Source organism: Podarcis gaigeae (assembly GCF_964106915.1).
Source record: "Podarcis gaigeae genome assembly, chromosome: Z".
Taxonomy (NCBI): Eukaryota; Metazoa; Chordata; class Lepidosauria; order Squamata; family Lacertidae; genus Podarcis; species Podarcis gaigeae.
Genome location: NC_139691.1, coordinates 28,249,483 through 28,267,034, shown reverse-complemented (window position 1 = coordinate 28,267,034; position 17,552 = coordinate 28,249,483). Strand labels below are relative to the sequence as shown.

Below are 17,552 nucleotides of genomic sequence, written 5' to 3'. Positions count from 1 at the left end.
ATGTCTCCCTCAAATACCCCTTTCCACCACCCCTTCGATTTTTCTTTCTCTGTTTCCTCCCATTTTGTTACTCATGGAAAGTCTTTTAATAAAAAATGTCAAGTATTGACTGGCTGGATGAGGAGGAGTGGTGGGAGGCTGGGGAACCCCCAAGGGAACCCCCAGAGAAGGAAGGCTCAGAGCCAGGGGACTGGTGGAGGGATACCTAGGGGAGGTCAGAGGGAGAGGCCTGGGAGGAAGGGTTGAATGCTGAAGGGGCAACAGAGTTGAATGAGCAAGAAGAGCAGATGATGGGAGCAGTTAAGACTCTGAGGCTGAAGCAGGGGGCGGGGGGGGGGGGCAGGCAAGAGCTGCAGAAGAATGCCAGGAGTTTGCCTCTCCTACTGCAACAAGCTTGGGATACATCTGGTAGGGAAGAAGCTGTAGTGGAGGTAGAAGAAGGGGACCGTCAGTCCTGGCAACTGCTCTACGGGGCAAGATCTGCCAATTGAATGCCATTTTCTTGAATAAAGAATTAACTACAATGACAGACTCTGCGTCTTGTGTGCTGTGACCTGCATCTGAACTCAGCTTTGACAAGTATACATTCAAAGCAACATAATTAACAGGAAACTAATACAGACATTTCGAAAGAAGGCAGTACTAAAAGAAGTCAGATGTAAAATGCACATTAAAAACAACATAATTAGCAAGGGGATAAAATATTATCATAAGCATAGAACAGATCAGCTGCTGTTGCTGCCAGTCTTGCTGCCAGTGGTTCATGGTGGAAGCTCAGGCTGGATGACCCGGGTCTGCCATAAGAGACAGCCCAGATGGTCCCTGGCCTCTTCAGCAGCCTCAGATTTCGTATTATACTGCATTTCATTAAAAAAAACAACACACCCCAAAGTTTTAATCGTATCTCATGTCCACCACATGTACATTAAATGTATCGCTTCGACACCTACAACATGCCGTCATTGAAACATGAAACTGAATTTTCTTGAAGTAAAGTACCAACAATTAAGATTGCCATGTGTCCTCTTTTTCTAGGACACATCCTCTTTTTGAGGGGTAAAATTTGAGACAAATTGCATTTATGTTGTTGGGTCCCCTCCAAGCCTATAGTCTACTACAGTGGTACCTCGGTTTAAGAACTTAATTAATTCGTTCTGGAGGTCTGTTCTTAATCTGAAACTGTTTTTAACCTGAAGCACCACTTTAGCTAATGGGGCCTCCCGCTGCCACTGCGCCGCAATTTCTGTTCTCATCCTGAAGCAAAATTCTTAAGCTGAGGTACTATTTCTGGGTTAGCGGAGTCTGTAACCTGAAGTGTCTGTAACCTGAGGTACCACTGTATCTGCCGGATTGGAGTCTATACGCTGCTGAAGTGGTCAAACCAATTCCTTGGTTAAATCCAAGGCCTAGCCAAGCCTGTAAAGCATTGTTTTTTACATGTCTAAAGAGTTGGTGAAGTATAGGTGTATTGTCCCTTCTGGGCTTGGCACATGTATACCCAGTCACAAGAATATTGAACATTTGTATATGGGGCGTTGCCAGTAGTATTCTCCTTATTTTTTGCCAATGCTAATTTGTTTCCATACATCTTCCAAATTATTATAACCTAAGAACTTCCCCATGATTATTTCAGCTCTGACAAATTATCTGTGCATGCTTTTTGCATAAGAGTCTGATGTAAAACCTTTGACATGACTTTTGTATTGTGACATGTCACCCCAACCTCCAGGTGGTGAGAGACTCCAGGGTTTGTGTGCTTACTCGGTATTCTGTTCTCTTGGATGGAAGGTGAACAGACACTGTTGTGTCTGCAACATATAATGTTGTATTTAAACATATATGCATCTTGAGCATAGGATAGAGGGGCTCACAGTGCATTGCTCCTCCATTAGCCACAGCTTTAGGTCTAGCACAAAGCAAGGCACATCTGTCCAGCTATCACAGCATCTCTCCTAAAAGGTTTCCCAAGGTCCTATCTTGCCCACTCCCCCTTGTTGCCCCTTTTGGTTCCTTCCCACCTGGATGCAGATAATTGCAACTCAGCTACTCTCTTTCAAGTTCCCAGCAGGGCTTCAAAGGAACTAATTGGTTACTAATCTTCCCCCAAACTCATATCACTCCCACCTCCAGCTTCCTAACAAATGGCCAATCAGTCTGCATGTTTAGCAGTGGCCTTGTAGTGAAGGTTTTGGTGATTAGTATACAATTAATGCTGAACTTCTTGTAGCTGACCAGTATTTAGTTGCAATCTTCCATGCAGATCTTTAATACAATATATATACAAGCTAATTATGCTTGTCTGAGGGGTAAAGAAGTGTATGATAAATTATTGGCGTTAAGGGAGAATTATCTATAGCCCCAAGCTTTGCTCTGTTTAACCAAATAGTAAGTTCTTTTAAAAAAGGATTGTTTATCTTAGCCAAGTGCTGCACTCTAGTGGTTACAAAGGAATACGCTCAAACTCTATAATCAACTACTGTACAGTATAACTTCACTAAATGGAATGACAGGAAGCTGTCCCTGTTTCCTGTCTTTCCATTTAGTGTAGTTATACTGTAGTTGATTATAGAAATATTCTGCCTAGTTTAGAATGCTTCATAATATAATACAAGGTTTGGAATACACAAGCCACCTTCATTTCCTTAAATAAAAACAAAAACCCAAATGCTTAGTGTTTAGTCTAGATTTTTCCCTTGGTGCATAAATAGGCTAAATAAATTCTGCTTAATTTGTCTTTGAGAATGTCTACAGGTAATTCTTGAAATTAAAAAAATAATAATGGGGGGGGTTCCATGAAATTTAATAACAGCTATTCTTCCCAAACAGGACAAATTTAATTTTTTCAAACTCAGCCTTAACTTTTCATAATGGCAAATTAAAGTTAAAATTTTAAAGGTTGTTTAAATTCTTAGAGAACTTTATTTTCCAAATATGTTAGCCAATGGTTCAATAGAAAACACACGTAGAAAAGGTGGTAGGGCTACATCATTTTGTGCCCGTCTCCACGTTGGAAAAACCATATTGTTTATTATTGACCCTAGCCCTAGTTTTGCTATTTGCATATAATTGTTTAAAAACCCCTCCTTCAAAATCTCACCTTCAATATTTTGATATTGTATAATTTCCACCAAGAATTTATTTGCAAGTTTATCAGATCTTTGGATGCATCCAATGAGAGGAGCAATAATGGAATTGCATATTTCTTAGCACAGTGTACTAGGCTAAGGGTTTTACAAACTGGGTCAGCAATGTGCCTGTACTTAATCCTGTTTTGTCCAAATTAACATATTGTGGAGCTATATTGCTTAGACTATTAGTATGCTGGCAATAATGTCGTGTTCTGATATAGAAGGCTTATAAGAATAAACAGACTCAGCACTTTTCCCTGGCGTATTGTTTTTAACAATTGCCATGTCTCAGGAATTTGATTATTGTCCAATATATTATTAAAAAAACATAAGGGGAGCGAACCTCTGCAGAAAGGGTTTTGGGGGGGCAGAGGAGATGGTTGGTTCTCTCCCCCACCCCTTTTGGATGTGTATAAAGGTAAAGGGACCCCTGACCATTAGGTCCAGTCGTGGCCGACTCTGGGGTTGCGGCGCTCATCTCGCTTTACTGGTCAAGGGAGCCAGCGTACAGCTTCCGGGTCATGTGGCCAGCATGACTAAGCCTCTTCTGGCGAACCAGAACAGCGCACGGAAACGCCGTTTACCTTCCCACCAGAGTGGTACCTATTTATCTACTTACACTTTGACATGCTTTCGAACTGCTAGGTTGGCAAGTTGGATGTGTATGCTACTGTTTTATTTCTTTGTTACATATTATTCTCTCTCCTGTGTAGTTTAATGCTGTCAAAATGATTTGTATTGTTTAATATATTGTATAACTTATTATTATTATTTACTTGTTGACATTGATCCTGTGTGGGAGAGGTGTGGCATCTAGAGAGATAATGGCATTGTAACCCTGCGAGATGTATGCTACAAGATTAATGTAAAGGCACTGACACTAGTGCATCCCTCCTGAGTAATGCCAGGGCATTTTCCAGGTTGGCAGTTCTTGTCCATGTATAACTGCCTTGTCCTAAACGTGTTATGTGGCTCCTCTGATGTGCGGTTAGGCCTAGTAACTTTCTGCTAGGCCTTTAATGCTTTGGTTAGTTCACTTACCTCTTGATGGGAAAAACAACTGTTGGGTTTTTTGACTACGTGCTATTCCGTGCAGCTTCACACAGAGTCAATTAAGAGTTGGAAAAAAGCCAATGATGACTGAGCAGAGAGGCATTATCTGCCTGGAGATATGGGACCCTGGATACAGCTTTACCATTGGTTGAAGTCTCACACAGGCATAATGACTTTTGACCCTTACCGACTGGAGTGTGTGTTGGTTAGTGTGGTGTTCTGAGAGTGGTTTGGAGTTTGTTAAGAGAGAGCCAGTTAAGATCTGTGTTTCTGTTCTTGTATATAGTAACTTGTAGAGTCATATAGTAACTTGTAGAGTCTGCTGTAAATAATAAACACATCCAAGTAACCAAGCTACTAGTAGCAGCGTTTTGTTCCCTCTTCGTCTATCCTGCCTGCAACTGATTGCTTTCTGGAACTCAGCGTATGCTATGCTAAGGTCTGGCTAAGGTCCTGCAACAGGTCAAAATTGCAAAACACCACCACCACCAACAGAAATTAAACATGAATTTATTGGGTGGGTGGGTGTACCACCTATGGCCGTGTTTTGTGACTAGCGCAGTCAGATCATCCATTTTGCAGCAGTTTCTTCAGATTCCCAAATGTGCTCACGGGCACCAGAAGGGCGGTTTCTTTCAAGTATAGAAGTTAGGTGAGAGGTCAAAGGAGCTGGGAATACTTTTTTTGTGACTAGCCAGGAAATTGTCTCTATTTCATTGAGATTAACTGAGTTATTGGTACCAATTTATTTCAAAAAGGTGTAAAGTGGCCTAGTCTGCTTATCACGTGTGAAGCATCCCAGTGCAGTTGTAATGTTGGGGTTGTAGCAAGCAGACCACTAAAACAAGAGTGTGGTAATTTGAGGGGCAGGCAAGGAAGTCAGGGAGAGTAGGGGTAGGTTTCAAGATGAGTGTGAAAGGAAAATGGGGGAAGGAAATATTACTGGATATCATGACAGAATGCCAGCATGCATGTTTGAGATTTATGTTTCGTGTGTTGCAGCCTTCTGCCAGTTCAGTTTTGTGTAAGCTAGTATGAGAGGTTGCCCTGTTTATAACCTATTTAAGAGAGCAACCATTCTCCTGGCAGCTTTTGTGAGGCATGGTTAAGACACATACATAGGACTGTGTGAGTGGTAGATGGACATGGGACCCATTTAAGAATATTACGCAGTGCCACTGACATCCCTGCACAGTGGTTATGGCACAAATATAGTCTCTGGGGAATCTGGTGCTTCAGGGCAACACTGTCAACAACTGGAGAAAGTGGAAGCATGGGTTAAAAGTATACAGTGTTGCTTGAGGTTCACATACAAAGAATGACATGCTCCAAAATGCCTGATTTCTGCACATGCCTAGAGAAAAGACTAGGGAGGTTTTCATATCCATTCACTTCACTGTTGAGGCTAATAAGCAAAAGGTATCAGCTGTTGCCAGCAAATTTGAGGCTTGCTGCACTCCAGAAGATAATGTGACTTATGAGAGACAAATTATTCACCAGAGCTCAGATGGAAAGGAAACACATTGATCCCTGTTGGTATTTGTGTGTCACGAGAGACAATGGGTGCACCTCCACGATTTAAAGAAGCTTGCACAAACGTGTACGTTTGGAGACTTGTGTGACTCTCACGTAACAGATCTTGTGTATTTGTGGAGTAAATTCAGACTGGGAGAAGGTTAGGTTGTTAAGAGACACTGATTTTCATTTTCAGGTAAGAAAACTTATGTTTATTAAAGGAAGTACATTCTTGATAGGAAATAACTTCTGTAGTTCTAGCTATCTAGTTGGGGAAACAAAGAAGCCATGCTCGCCCCTTGGTTGTCAGAAGATAAATCCAAAATGTCCTCTTGACCCAAGGTTCAGAGAAAGTGTGTGAGGAGAAGCAGGAAGTTGTAAGCAGGATCCAACCCAAGACACAGCTGTCTGAACATCAAAGAGAGAGATGTCAGCATAGGGATTAAATTACAGGGGTAGTATGGGAAGCTGCAGGTCTCTCTATCTGCCTTAAACCCAGCTAAGAGACCCCTGACGCATACTGTAGACATTTGCAGAGCTGAAGCAGTGCAGCACTTGCAACAGCTCACAACTGCAGAAAAGCAAGTGAAGCAATAGCAAAGCCCCAAGAGGACAGAGAAAAAACAGTGTCCTGTAAAACCCTCTGCACAATGTGTGTCTCCACCCCCAGTCATTTGCAGATTGGGTTGCAAGGATTTGTCAATACTGAATTCTGTCCTCCATATTTCTGTGGCAGTTTCTGCATTTTATTTTGTTTAAATCCTCATGAAAACACTTCAGCATTTTTGTGTGCATATCTCCTAATAAACACATTTTTGCAAACCAATTCCCCAATATATAATCCATTCTTGCAGGCTATGTGCACTAATATGTTTATTTCTATGAACACTTTCCTCTAATATAGGCATTTTTGTAGCATTGTATGGTTGGCTGGCATAGCAAATTTTGGATAAGTGTAGATTTTGGTTAGCATATTGTTTCAGAATGTGTGAATTTGCTAGATTCAGCTTTAAATGCACACTGAATCAAATTCCTTCCCCCATCCTTAGGGTTGATCTACCTTACCAGGGCTGGCCCACCTATGAGGCAAGGCAAAGTGACCACCAGATCTGGCCTCCAAGGAATCAATTGCCCACTGTTGCCACCACCATGGTTGTTGTCAGGGACTGGGCAGAGGAGGAATGGTGGAGACTGCCTCCCCATCCTGACCTTTCCAGGGAGGAGGAAGAGGAAGACAGTATAGCTTTACAACAGGGGTTTGAGGAAGGTAGCAGCTCAGAGGCAGATGAGGGAGAAATCCAGGAAATCATGGGAGGGCCAGAACAAAACCCAGCTGACACATTGTCATTAGAAAGCCTTCCAGATCCTCCATCTCCCAGAACCCGGTAGGTCTTAAAAGTAGGAGAGCAAAGAGCTCAAAGACAGAGGGCATGTAGCTGCACCCATAGAAGTGACGAATGAGAAAGTGGGAGAGACAAGAGGTAGAGATTCACTCAGGACAACGTCATTATCCAGGAGGCTGGGTTCTATAGCCTCTCTCTGTAAAGATTGAAATAAAAAAGGATGGTAAGAAACTTTCCCCTGTATTTATACTTTCCTGGGCAACCAGCTGGAAGCCGCTGACAGCATCCTGACAGTGGTAGTGACAGCTGCAGAGGTCAGCAGCCCCACCCCATGCTGCCTCTACAGTGACAAATAGGAGGTGCTGTTGGTCTTCTCCTACCTCTAGGGAGGAAATGGCAGGGGTTTCTCTCTGGGGTCTCCTGGTCTCTGCACGTGCCCAGGTGATTCAGAGTGAGCCCATTCCTGCACCCCCAGCAACAGCCTTTGATTCCCAAGTCATGTATTGGGTGAGGTTGGTTTGATTCCCCCTCTTGTTCCCAGTGTTGATCTTTATTCCCCCCTTGTTCCTGATGTAGATCTCCACTCACCCCATCTTCAATGACAGCGGTGCCATTTTGTGGTTCACTTCAGGTGACAAAATGTATTGAGCTGTTCCATCTCTCTCTCTCTCTCTCTCTCTCTCTCTCTCTCTCTCACACACACACACACACACACACACACACACCCCACCCCACCCCAGAGTAATATCCAGTATTTTCTACTTGCCTCTGGGATGCCCTTTGAGGGACCATAGGTTTGCAGCATAAGGAGAAATAGAGAGGAACCTCTATGAAGGTCAACAAAGACAACTTCTGTTAACCTATGAGCAGATAGACACAGGACTGTGATGTAAATCATTTGGCCAGTCAAGAACAAGAAAAGTCATTCTGGTTAATTGTTTGCAATTTTATGTCTTAAAAATGAAATATTCAAAGTACTTTGTCTTTCAAATGTCAACACATTATATAGTAACTTTTACTATTTACAGCAGGGTTGTTGTAATGGTCTTGTAGAAAATACATGCTTCTGGTCTGAAAACCAGAGCAAAATGCAACAAACCATTTCACTGCAGCCATTGAACATAAAACCTGTACAGTTATCCAGCCAGTGTTCAGAGCAGGAATACAAAAAAAAGGAAATCTATTGTTCCCTAGCAACAAAGTTCAAGCCGTTATACTACAATTTCAGTAAGTTTAGAAGTGTTGTTGTTAGATAGGAATGGAAAATCTTGGCATACATTGTAAACATCATTACAATTCATGAGAAAGCAAAAACAAAGGAAAAAGACTAGTAATTGACAAAACACTGTATGCTAGGCTTCTCTTTTTGTTTATAGACACCTTGTTTATGAAAGTTTCAATGTTCTGTTATGGTTCATCATCATACATGTGAAATATTGTCAAAGACCTACAGATATACTAATGTTTATTAAGAGGCTAAAGTTCACCACTAAATCTAAGAAAAGATTGTAACTGGCAAACACATTCTCTTGGACAGATAATGTAAAATGGCAAAGGCCAAGAAAATCCCACAACAAAATTGAACTTGAGGACACCCAGTTTTTGTTAAGGTCTCTATAAGCCAGCATTTGGAAGGGCAATGAGTAGGACTGCGGACCACAGAACACGTAAAATCTAACACATTTTGTCATTGTGTGCTAAAAATTGGCTCCAGCTCTTTTGTTTCTCTCTGCTTCTGGTGATTTTGCTATTTCTCCATTACAATCTTCCTTCATACAGCAGCCAGCATTATACCTTGAGCATAATTGATGGGAAAAGTGGGATACATTTTTTCAAAAAAAACCTACCCTTTTCAAATGTTGCCCTCTGTCGTTTGAAGGGCAGCAGATTACTGCCAGCATGATCATATTCTTCGTCTTTAAACAAAAAATAGCCTTGCTCACCAAAGCCCTAGGTTTCAGTCATATCTTAACATGATATGATGGGAAACACACTGCACTTTCTAGTAAGGTTGGAACCATCAACAGGAGATGAACACAAGGATGTATGTTCTTTAGATTGTATTACCAATGTTTTGTGTTTGCATATAACTTTGCAGACTGACCAAAGTGTTCTAATTTGCCGAATGGTGACAGATTTACTGTACTAGTTTTCACTGTCATTAAAAGACAGAATTTAGTTCTGCTGGTAGTGACATTGCTTTGGGGGAATGGTTTAGAAATATCCGGAGGACCGTTTTCCAGATGAAATACAATAGCATGAAGAGGAGGCAAGTTAAGGGTTTCAGCTAGATCACCAGGGTTCTTCCTTACATTGCTAGTCTCTTGTGATGTTGAGGTGACCCCTGTGTGTCTCAAAGGGCAGGGCTGCTGCTGACATAGGTGTGCAGAGAGGAAGCTGATTCATGCTCAGCTCAATCTACTAGGGCTCAGCATTGAGTTTTCTTGTCTTGCCTCCTGCAAGCCTGTGGAACACTGAACACTCACCCTGCAGCAGCATAGAGGTAACTAACCTGTGGCCCTTCAGCTTTTGCTAGGCTTCATCATTCCTTATCATTGGGCATGCTGCTGGCTTTGGCTGGCAGGCAACATCTGGAGGGCTGCAGGCTCTCTCTACTCCTCATCTACGTACTAATGGCATGCCAGTTGTTTTCAATCCAGATCATTGGCCAGCTTGGCCAATGGTCAAGGATGCTGAGAACTGTAGTCCTAAAAGTTGTGTGGACCCGAGACTGAAGAACACTGATCTAGTCTACAACCTCCTGACTCTACCGCCTCATCCCATCCTCATTCTGCTGAAGGCATCAAACAGATCTGGGAGCCAACAGGCTGCAATGTAATAGATGTTCTCTCTCTTTCTCCACCCACCCCAACTCCTTTATCACAGCAGTTTTATATTTCTATGCAAACTTTTAAAAGCACAGGCATCTTACCAGAAAAAGGGACAATGACAACGTGTGAATTTGGTTGCTAGTTGAACCGCTCCCAATTAATCTTTGCTGCTTCCAATCTCATGTCTCCTCCACTGACCATTGTTTCCTCAAGGCTCTAATTCCACCCACTTCCCCCACTGCCTGTGCTCTCATGTCCTTCAGCTACCCTGAAGGACCATGAATCACCGCTGAGCACTCTTGTTTCTCTGCCCTTCCTGGCTTCCAGCCCGTATCAACCTTCTGCTCTTTCAACCCAGTATGAGCTTTACATCCCACCCCTATGGGTGGTGCGATTTCAGGTTCACTCTGCATTTGGGAATGAGCTTTCTCATCTCATCATCTTAATAGTTATATATGGTGTTATGTTTTTAAATTATTTGTGTATGTGGTTAATTAATACTTTGCAAATTAAAAAAGTAGATTAAGGTGAGGTAAGGGAGTGGAAAGGAGCAGGATCTAGCACTCTGTGCCCCCATTCCCCTGTACTATAGTAACCCCATTATACTTTATATATGACCATTCATAAGTGCACATGGCTGCCGTCATCTTCTCTAATTAAACTTTAGACTTCATTCCATTGCTAATTTGCCACACTTTACACACTGGGGGTCTTAGGGGCCCACTCCTCATTCAGGGCTCATCCATACATCCACTTGTTCCATGCTTTCTAGGCATGGGTCAGAGATGTCTCCCATTTGCCCCTCTGCTTTCCCCAGGGGGGAAAATGCACTTTAGTGCTGAATTGGAGCAAATATCAGTCTGCAGAAAACTCTCCCAGGCCCATGTCTGGAAAGCACAGGACAAGTGGAAGTGTGGACAAGACCTCTGTCTCATTCTCTTGCTGACTACTACCTGAGAGCTAGTGTTCCATTTCAGTGACGTCCTAGCTGCCCTCTCCAGGGTTTCAGATTGGAATGGGAGCTTCTGCATGCAAAGCAGACGCTCTACCACTGAGCTACAGCTTTCCCTTAAAACAATTAAGTCTCAGTTACAACTACAGGAGTGCATTGTTAAGCTCTTGCTCTCCAAGTACCTGCCTCTGCAGCCACATACTGGGGTCAGTTCAAGATGATCTGTTTATTGGGCGTTCATCCTCGTTTGCACAACGTTTGCAAGGAGGTTATACAATGTCTGATGTTTACTGAGCGCTTGTGAGGTTATATGATGTTGCATCAAGCAAAAGTCATCACACACATTTCAACTGCTCCGCCTCAGAAAGATAAAGATGATGATGATGATGATGATGATGATGATGATGATTTTGTAGGGAGCAGGTTTCTTGTGCTTGAGTGCTAAATCTACTTTAATTGTGCAACCTGAATTTGCTGGTTGAATGCCACCTGCAAAACAGTGACCACCTGGAAGCTGCCTCTGCTTTTCAGTGTGTTGCCTCCCCCTACTTTTATTTCACTTCCTTTTGTTATGATGTCAGGCAGCCTCCGTACAGCATTTCCAACTCTCTGCCCCACTTCCTATACATTCTCTTGCCCTGAGGCCCTTTGTAGTTTTCCCACAATTGTCACCCCTTTCCAGTTTCTTCTGCCCTCTTTGTTTTCCCTGTCTTCTGTTTCACACCCCAGTCCCTATTTCAGTGTATTCCCTCCCCTTCTCTGCAGCCATTCTTCTCTTCAAGATTCCTATTTCTGAGGTGGTGTTTCTTCAACTAGTTCTCATTTCACTCTCTTTTGTTCTGCCCACTATGCTCTTCCAGTCCTTAAGACGATGTGAGGACAGACAAAACTGGAGGGATGTGAATATTTCATATCTGAGAACTCCCTTCAGCAGATTGAATGTTTGCTAATATTCCAAGGCATCACAATAATTCAGCCAATAGTAGTCAGAGGCTTTGCCACCACTGCAAGAACACAAAATCTCCTAGCACATCCCATTGTAGATTATTTATTTAATTGCTCATTAGAAATTGCTCATTTGTGAATTTTCCTCCTACTATTTTTTTTTGGGGGGGGGGAATATAAGGGATGGGAGTAGGGAGATAAAATTGGCCAAGTGACTTAATACCTGTCTGATATCCAACTTGCCTTCACTGAAGCATGCCTAAAAGGGCCACTAGGTCTGCTTTTAGTAAGGTTATGCGGGATGGCATAATAACAGAATGTGTTTGTAAGGAAAATGTGGTTTAAAGTAGAATGTAGTCAGAAGCAACACATTCTGTACATTTTATTCTATGTATATCCTCAACCCATTTCTCCCAGAAATGGCTTGTATGTGCTTTCTGGCAATTGCACTTTCTTTACAAAGGCTGCTCACCACTTGCAGAATGGCAAAATGTCAGTAACTCATCCACATTGTGCACATTTTTAGGCACAGGTACAGGCTTTCAAGGTCTGTGTCTGAGCAGGTTTTCTTTTTTGTCCCAACACCTTCCCATGGAAAACCCATGTTTTACTCCTGAATCACAGCAAACGGCAATGGGGTTTTCCACAGATTGCCATTTGCTCCGATCCAGCAGTAAAGAGTGGGTTTTCTGGGGGGAAGCAGTGGGACAAAAAGCAAAACAAAAAACCACTCAGACACAGAGCTGGAAAGCCTAGAGAGTGCAGACTAAACGTAAGTGTGGATGAGCTTAAGCCAGAATGATTCTTTGGATCAGGGTTTCCCAAACTTGGGTCTCCATCTGTTTTTGGAGTACAACTCCCATCATCCCTAGCTAATAGGACCAGTGGTCAGAGATGATGGGAATTGTAGTCCAAAATCAACTGAAGACCCAAGTTTGGGAAACCTTGCTTTAGACAATGCATTATCTAGGCCAGGGATGGGGACCTTTTTCAGTGTAAGGACCACACTTAATTCTGAGCAACCTTTCAGGGACCATATGTCAGTGGTGGGTTAGGCCCAAGGCAAAAATAAATAAATGGTCAGGGCAATTAATACAAATTTTGTATCTTTGTAGGGCAGTAGTTTCTGCACACTCCTCTCTGTCCAGGTGAGCAAGAGATATTATCAGTTTTCAAGGATACATCCCAGCCATGCAAAAACACTCAAGGAGGGTGTGATGTAAGGCTGGTGAGGATGATAACCTGGGGTTATAAGGGTTCAAGGGCTATAAGAGAGATGCTTGGAGGTCTGCATTTGGCCACTTGAGCCTGAGGTTCACCGCTGCTGGTCTGCATTCTATACAACTACATCCTTCTTAAGATTTCAAAAAAGCTACAGTCTGGAAGCACCCAAAACATGTTGCTTTAAAGTGAAATCTATTCAGATGTTCTGCACAATCACCATTCATTCCTATGCACAGGATTTGCACAGAAGCTGAGCTTGGAGGGCTGCGTCCTTGACCTCAAAGTGGAAAAATAACAGGTTTTTTTTCCTGAATTTCAGAAGCAAACATGATAAAAACATTTCTATATACCACCACCCTCTGGTGGCATGATTATTTAATTATTTTTTTTCTAATCCACATTTTATATCAAACAATACCTATAAACACACCTAGGAAATTCTGTTCATTCATTGGTAAACGCCAAAGAGGGAAAAGAAAAGTATTCCATTTCATTTTATGAGCTTTTGGCATAATAACAAAAATGACAACATTCAAGGCAGCATTAAAACCCATCCATGGTTGGTAATATAAAGTGCATTTCCTGCATATAATACAAATATATCTATATGGAACTCAAGGCACACACTAACGTCATACGTATTACATACTAGAAATGCACAATTTCAAGCTAATAACTATTTAAGAAGAGTTTCAAAACATTTTCTTCCCTTCTGGGTATTTTAAAGCATTTTGTTTTAAAAGGTACATCAATTCACGAGCCTCAAATGATAGAACTGCTTAAAACATTGCTAGTGTTGACATCTTAGATCAGTGCTAAAATATATCACCATGAGTGCACTTCTTACTTAAAGCCCAGAAATTATTTCTGTGAATTAAAAAGTGCTTGTCCATTTTAGCCTGGTGTGTGGAGGTACTAAAATTCTCCACAATTTCATGGGGAATGACCCCCAGGTCAGAGCTAGCAATACAAGAACAAGGTACAATACTAATTATTTTGTCTGATCTCATTAACTGGATCCAATGGTGTACAGTATTTTATACCATAAAAGAACCTAAAGGAGAGTGAATTTTCCTCTGAGGCACCCTCCCCCTCCCCCCTCTTTCCCTCCCTCCCTCCCAGATCCTACCTTCAGTGGTCAAAGATGAAGAACATCCAGAATCTGGACCACCGACGACCAACAAGTAGGGAGAACTCAAATGTCAATGTTATTTGGTGGATTTATATCTGATGTTCATAATCAAGCCCATCCCTAACAGCTAGTTGTCATATATACCCAATATAAACCAGCTTGGGAATATAGGAGCAATGAATATTAGGATATTAACTCTCATGAACAGGCATTGTGATTAGTACTTGCTTAGTGAGGACAAATTATTAAGCACCTGCTTTTCCTTGCTAAAAAAAAATACATCCACTCATCTGGGCCCATTTGTATGACCAAGATGACATTCCTGCGGTTTATTGCTGATTTTTTTGCTTTTGATATTAACTGTGTATTTTACTTCTTTGTGGTTACCTTATGTTTTCTAAACTGCTTTGGGTGGCAGTGAAAGTGGATTCTAAATGCCATCATAAAGAATTAAAGAAATAAAATGAATGAGAAGTTGAAAGAAAAATGGGCAAATATTGGTGAACTCAAAAAACTGGTTGAGTTGGACTGTACATCTGAGGGAGCAAGTGCATTGGTCACTTCATCATGATGTGCCAGACTCTCCACAGTCAGGCTTTCCCATCTTTCAGCATTTCCATTTGCCATATGAATAGGCCCTGAAGTCTACACTAAGACTGTCCTTCATTCTTTTATTTCAGAAGAGTGCCAGGGTGTTTGTATCCACTTTGATGAAACTTCTCACTTAAATTGAAAATCACTACCTTCTACCATTGATGCTGATGGGAATCGCTAATGGCCAAGCCTGCAATCCTAAGCATGTCTACTCAGAAGTAAACTCCGCTGAATTCAGCAATGCTTGCTCCCACCAGGTATGTGTGGTTAGGATTGTAGACCAAATGTGCTTATAATGCATGGCCTAAATCTAAACTTGTGAAAGACACAAAAACATAAGGTCCAGGGTGATAAACCAGCCACCAGCCAGCTCGATGTTACTCAAGGGACTTCTCCATTCAGCTGGAAGGATCCTTTCCTCATCCTCCCCACCCTCAGCACAATTTTTAGCTGGAAAAAGCTTCCTATTGGAGCCAGTAGGAAGCATTTTTTTCTAGCCTAATTGTGGCCCAGGGAATTGCAAGTGAGAATGGATGCTATGAATGGTATCTCCCTTGCTAAAAGCACCTCTCCCAGACTGCTTGAGAACTGGTGTCTGTGGTAGACTTTTCAAGTCCAATTGATACACAGAGGACCAGGATCTTCATGGAAAATATAGCAACTAGGATGTTGCAGGAGAACAAAATCTCTTCCTCTCCAGCTGCAATCTCCATGAAGATCACCTTTCCCACCTGGCAATTTATCTTGAGAAAAGATAAAATGCTTTATATTCAAGATGAATTGCTGGGGGTGGGGGGAGGAGAGAGAGTCTGCACGTGTGTGTGTGCTCTGTGTGTTAGAGAGTGAGCTCAGGGTGGCCACACACATTCTTCTTTTGGCCCCTACTTCAAAGCTGGCAAATTTGCAATAGGAATGTTAGATGAAGTGGCATCTCTATCTGTGCTTCACCATTTAGTATCTTCTGAGTTGGCAAGCAAAAGGGCATCTTTTCTTAGGTCTGTGAACATGACTGTTATCACTGCTGAGATTCCTGAAATCTGGCTTGCCACTTTTTAACTGCCCACAGAGTGAAACAATTTGTCCTATAAGGCAATGACTAACAATGGTTTATCTGCAATTTATTAAGAAGGTCATGGCTGACAACACCCTACCTCTGAGGTGTGAAGTATAGAGGGCTGGTTTTCTACTTGGCTCAAAGTATTTTGGGGTGTTTCTTATACCCTGGAGTTATGCCTGAAGGCCCCTTAAAAGCATAGCTTGTGCAGACTGCTTGGTGGATGAGTTGTCAGTTAGACCAAGGAACAAAGGGTGTTGGCCAGACCACAAACATATTGTATGCAAGTTATTAAAATTAACAAAACTGTGTCCTGAAGAGGGAAAGAGAGAACACACTCAATATTTTGCCCATGTGAACCATTTCCAAATGAAATTCAACACCAAGAACGCCGCTTCCAAATGTTGAAGGCAGCCACCCTAGAACTAACAATCATTGCCATCTCCCAAAGAGTTTTAAACAAACGATATTAAAATACCATCTTCTGTCACATTTAAAGGCAGTTGGATATGTTTTCCCCCTCTATATTTATATATACACAGAGTTCTGATCTAGAAAAACCAATACAATAAACCTTTACTTTAATGTTTTTTTAAAAACAGGCAGTCTTTGGTGATGCAAAGGCAGAGATCGATGTCTTTTGTTTGTTTGTTACCTCCTGCCTATTTCACTCTGTCTCATAAAGTGAATATTGTTGGCACTGTCAGAAAGTTCTAGATACTGCTCCACAGACAAAACAAAATATCCATCATAGCCCTGTACTTTCCCTGTGCTTAAAAGCTGCTGTTTCTCCCCCTCTGTCCAAGCCCGAATACCTTCTTCACCATCTTGGAGTCGCCTTTGTTCCTTAGTCCAAGCTTGAGCCACAGCTCTCTGCCTGGCTACCTCCAAAACATGGTTTTTCTCTTCTTCCACAGTAGTCCCGTACCGAACATTAAAGCACAGAGAGCCGTGCTGGAGCTGGATATCAGCAAACCGTCTAGTCCTGCCATTGATGATGGAAGTCATTTGTGATACTGTGACGTTGACACCGTTCTCCAAAATCCGACGTCCCCCAGTGTTGCCTATCACTGCAAGGTCTTCTTCCAGAGACCCAAGCTTGATGAAGTAGTGAGTGTCTCGCCCATCTATTGTAAAGTGCAGGTCCTCAAGATAGTGTGCATTGTTGAGGATGGCAGCGATGCGGCGGCTGTCTTCATTCGCCACCCCAATCACATCAGCTGTTACCACGCCATCCTTGATGGCAAATTTGATACCTTTCCCAAAAACTGAGGGAACTGCAGCAAATCTGGGCAGCTTTGCTTTCTCCACACATCTTCCATTGCTGTATTTGGGGGTCATGGGAAGCTGGTCCAAGGAAATGAAGTTTCTGAGCTGCTTCTGTAGTTCACACTGAATGCCAAGTATAGTCTGGAAAAGAGAAGATGCGTGGCATATGAAGGTAAGGTTTTTGGAGTTGTTAGAGAAACATGCAATACGTTTCTATTGCAACAACGTAACCTGGTTCACACTTCACTTTAAACCATAGTTATCTAATGATTAAAGGTTAGTTTGCAAGGTACTGGTGCACATGATGGGATGCGGGTGGCGCTGTGGTCTAAACCACAGAGCCTAGGGCTTGCCAATCAGAAGGTTAGCGGTTTGAATCCCTGCGACGGGGTGAGCTCCTGTTGCTCAGTCCCTGCTCCTGCCAACCTAGCAGTTCAAAAGCACATCAAAGTGCAAGTAGATAAATAGGTACTGCTCCGGCGGGAAGGTAAGCAGCATCTCCGTGTGTTGCT

General features: G+C 42.3%; 1 protein-coding gene across 13 annotated transcripts in view; it reads right to left on the bottom strand.

Moving 5' to 3' along the window:
• Window positions 1-12,048: 12,048 nt before the first annotated feature.
• TENM1 (teneurin transmembrane protein 1) overlaps window positions 12,049-17,552 on the bottom strand; it is a 383,082-nt gene continuing 377,578 nt past the window's right edge. For all 13 annotated transcript variants that reach the window (XM_083721963.1, XM_083721975.1, XM_083721972.1 and 10 more), the window contains one exon: window positions 12,049-17,181. In XM_083721963.1, the coding sequence (XP_083578089.1) occupies window positions 16,423-17,181 (759 nt within the window). In that variant the 3' untranslated portion in view covers window positions 12,049-16,422. The remainder of the gene's footprint in view (window positions 17,182-17,552) is intronic.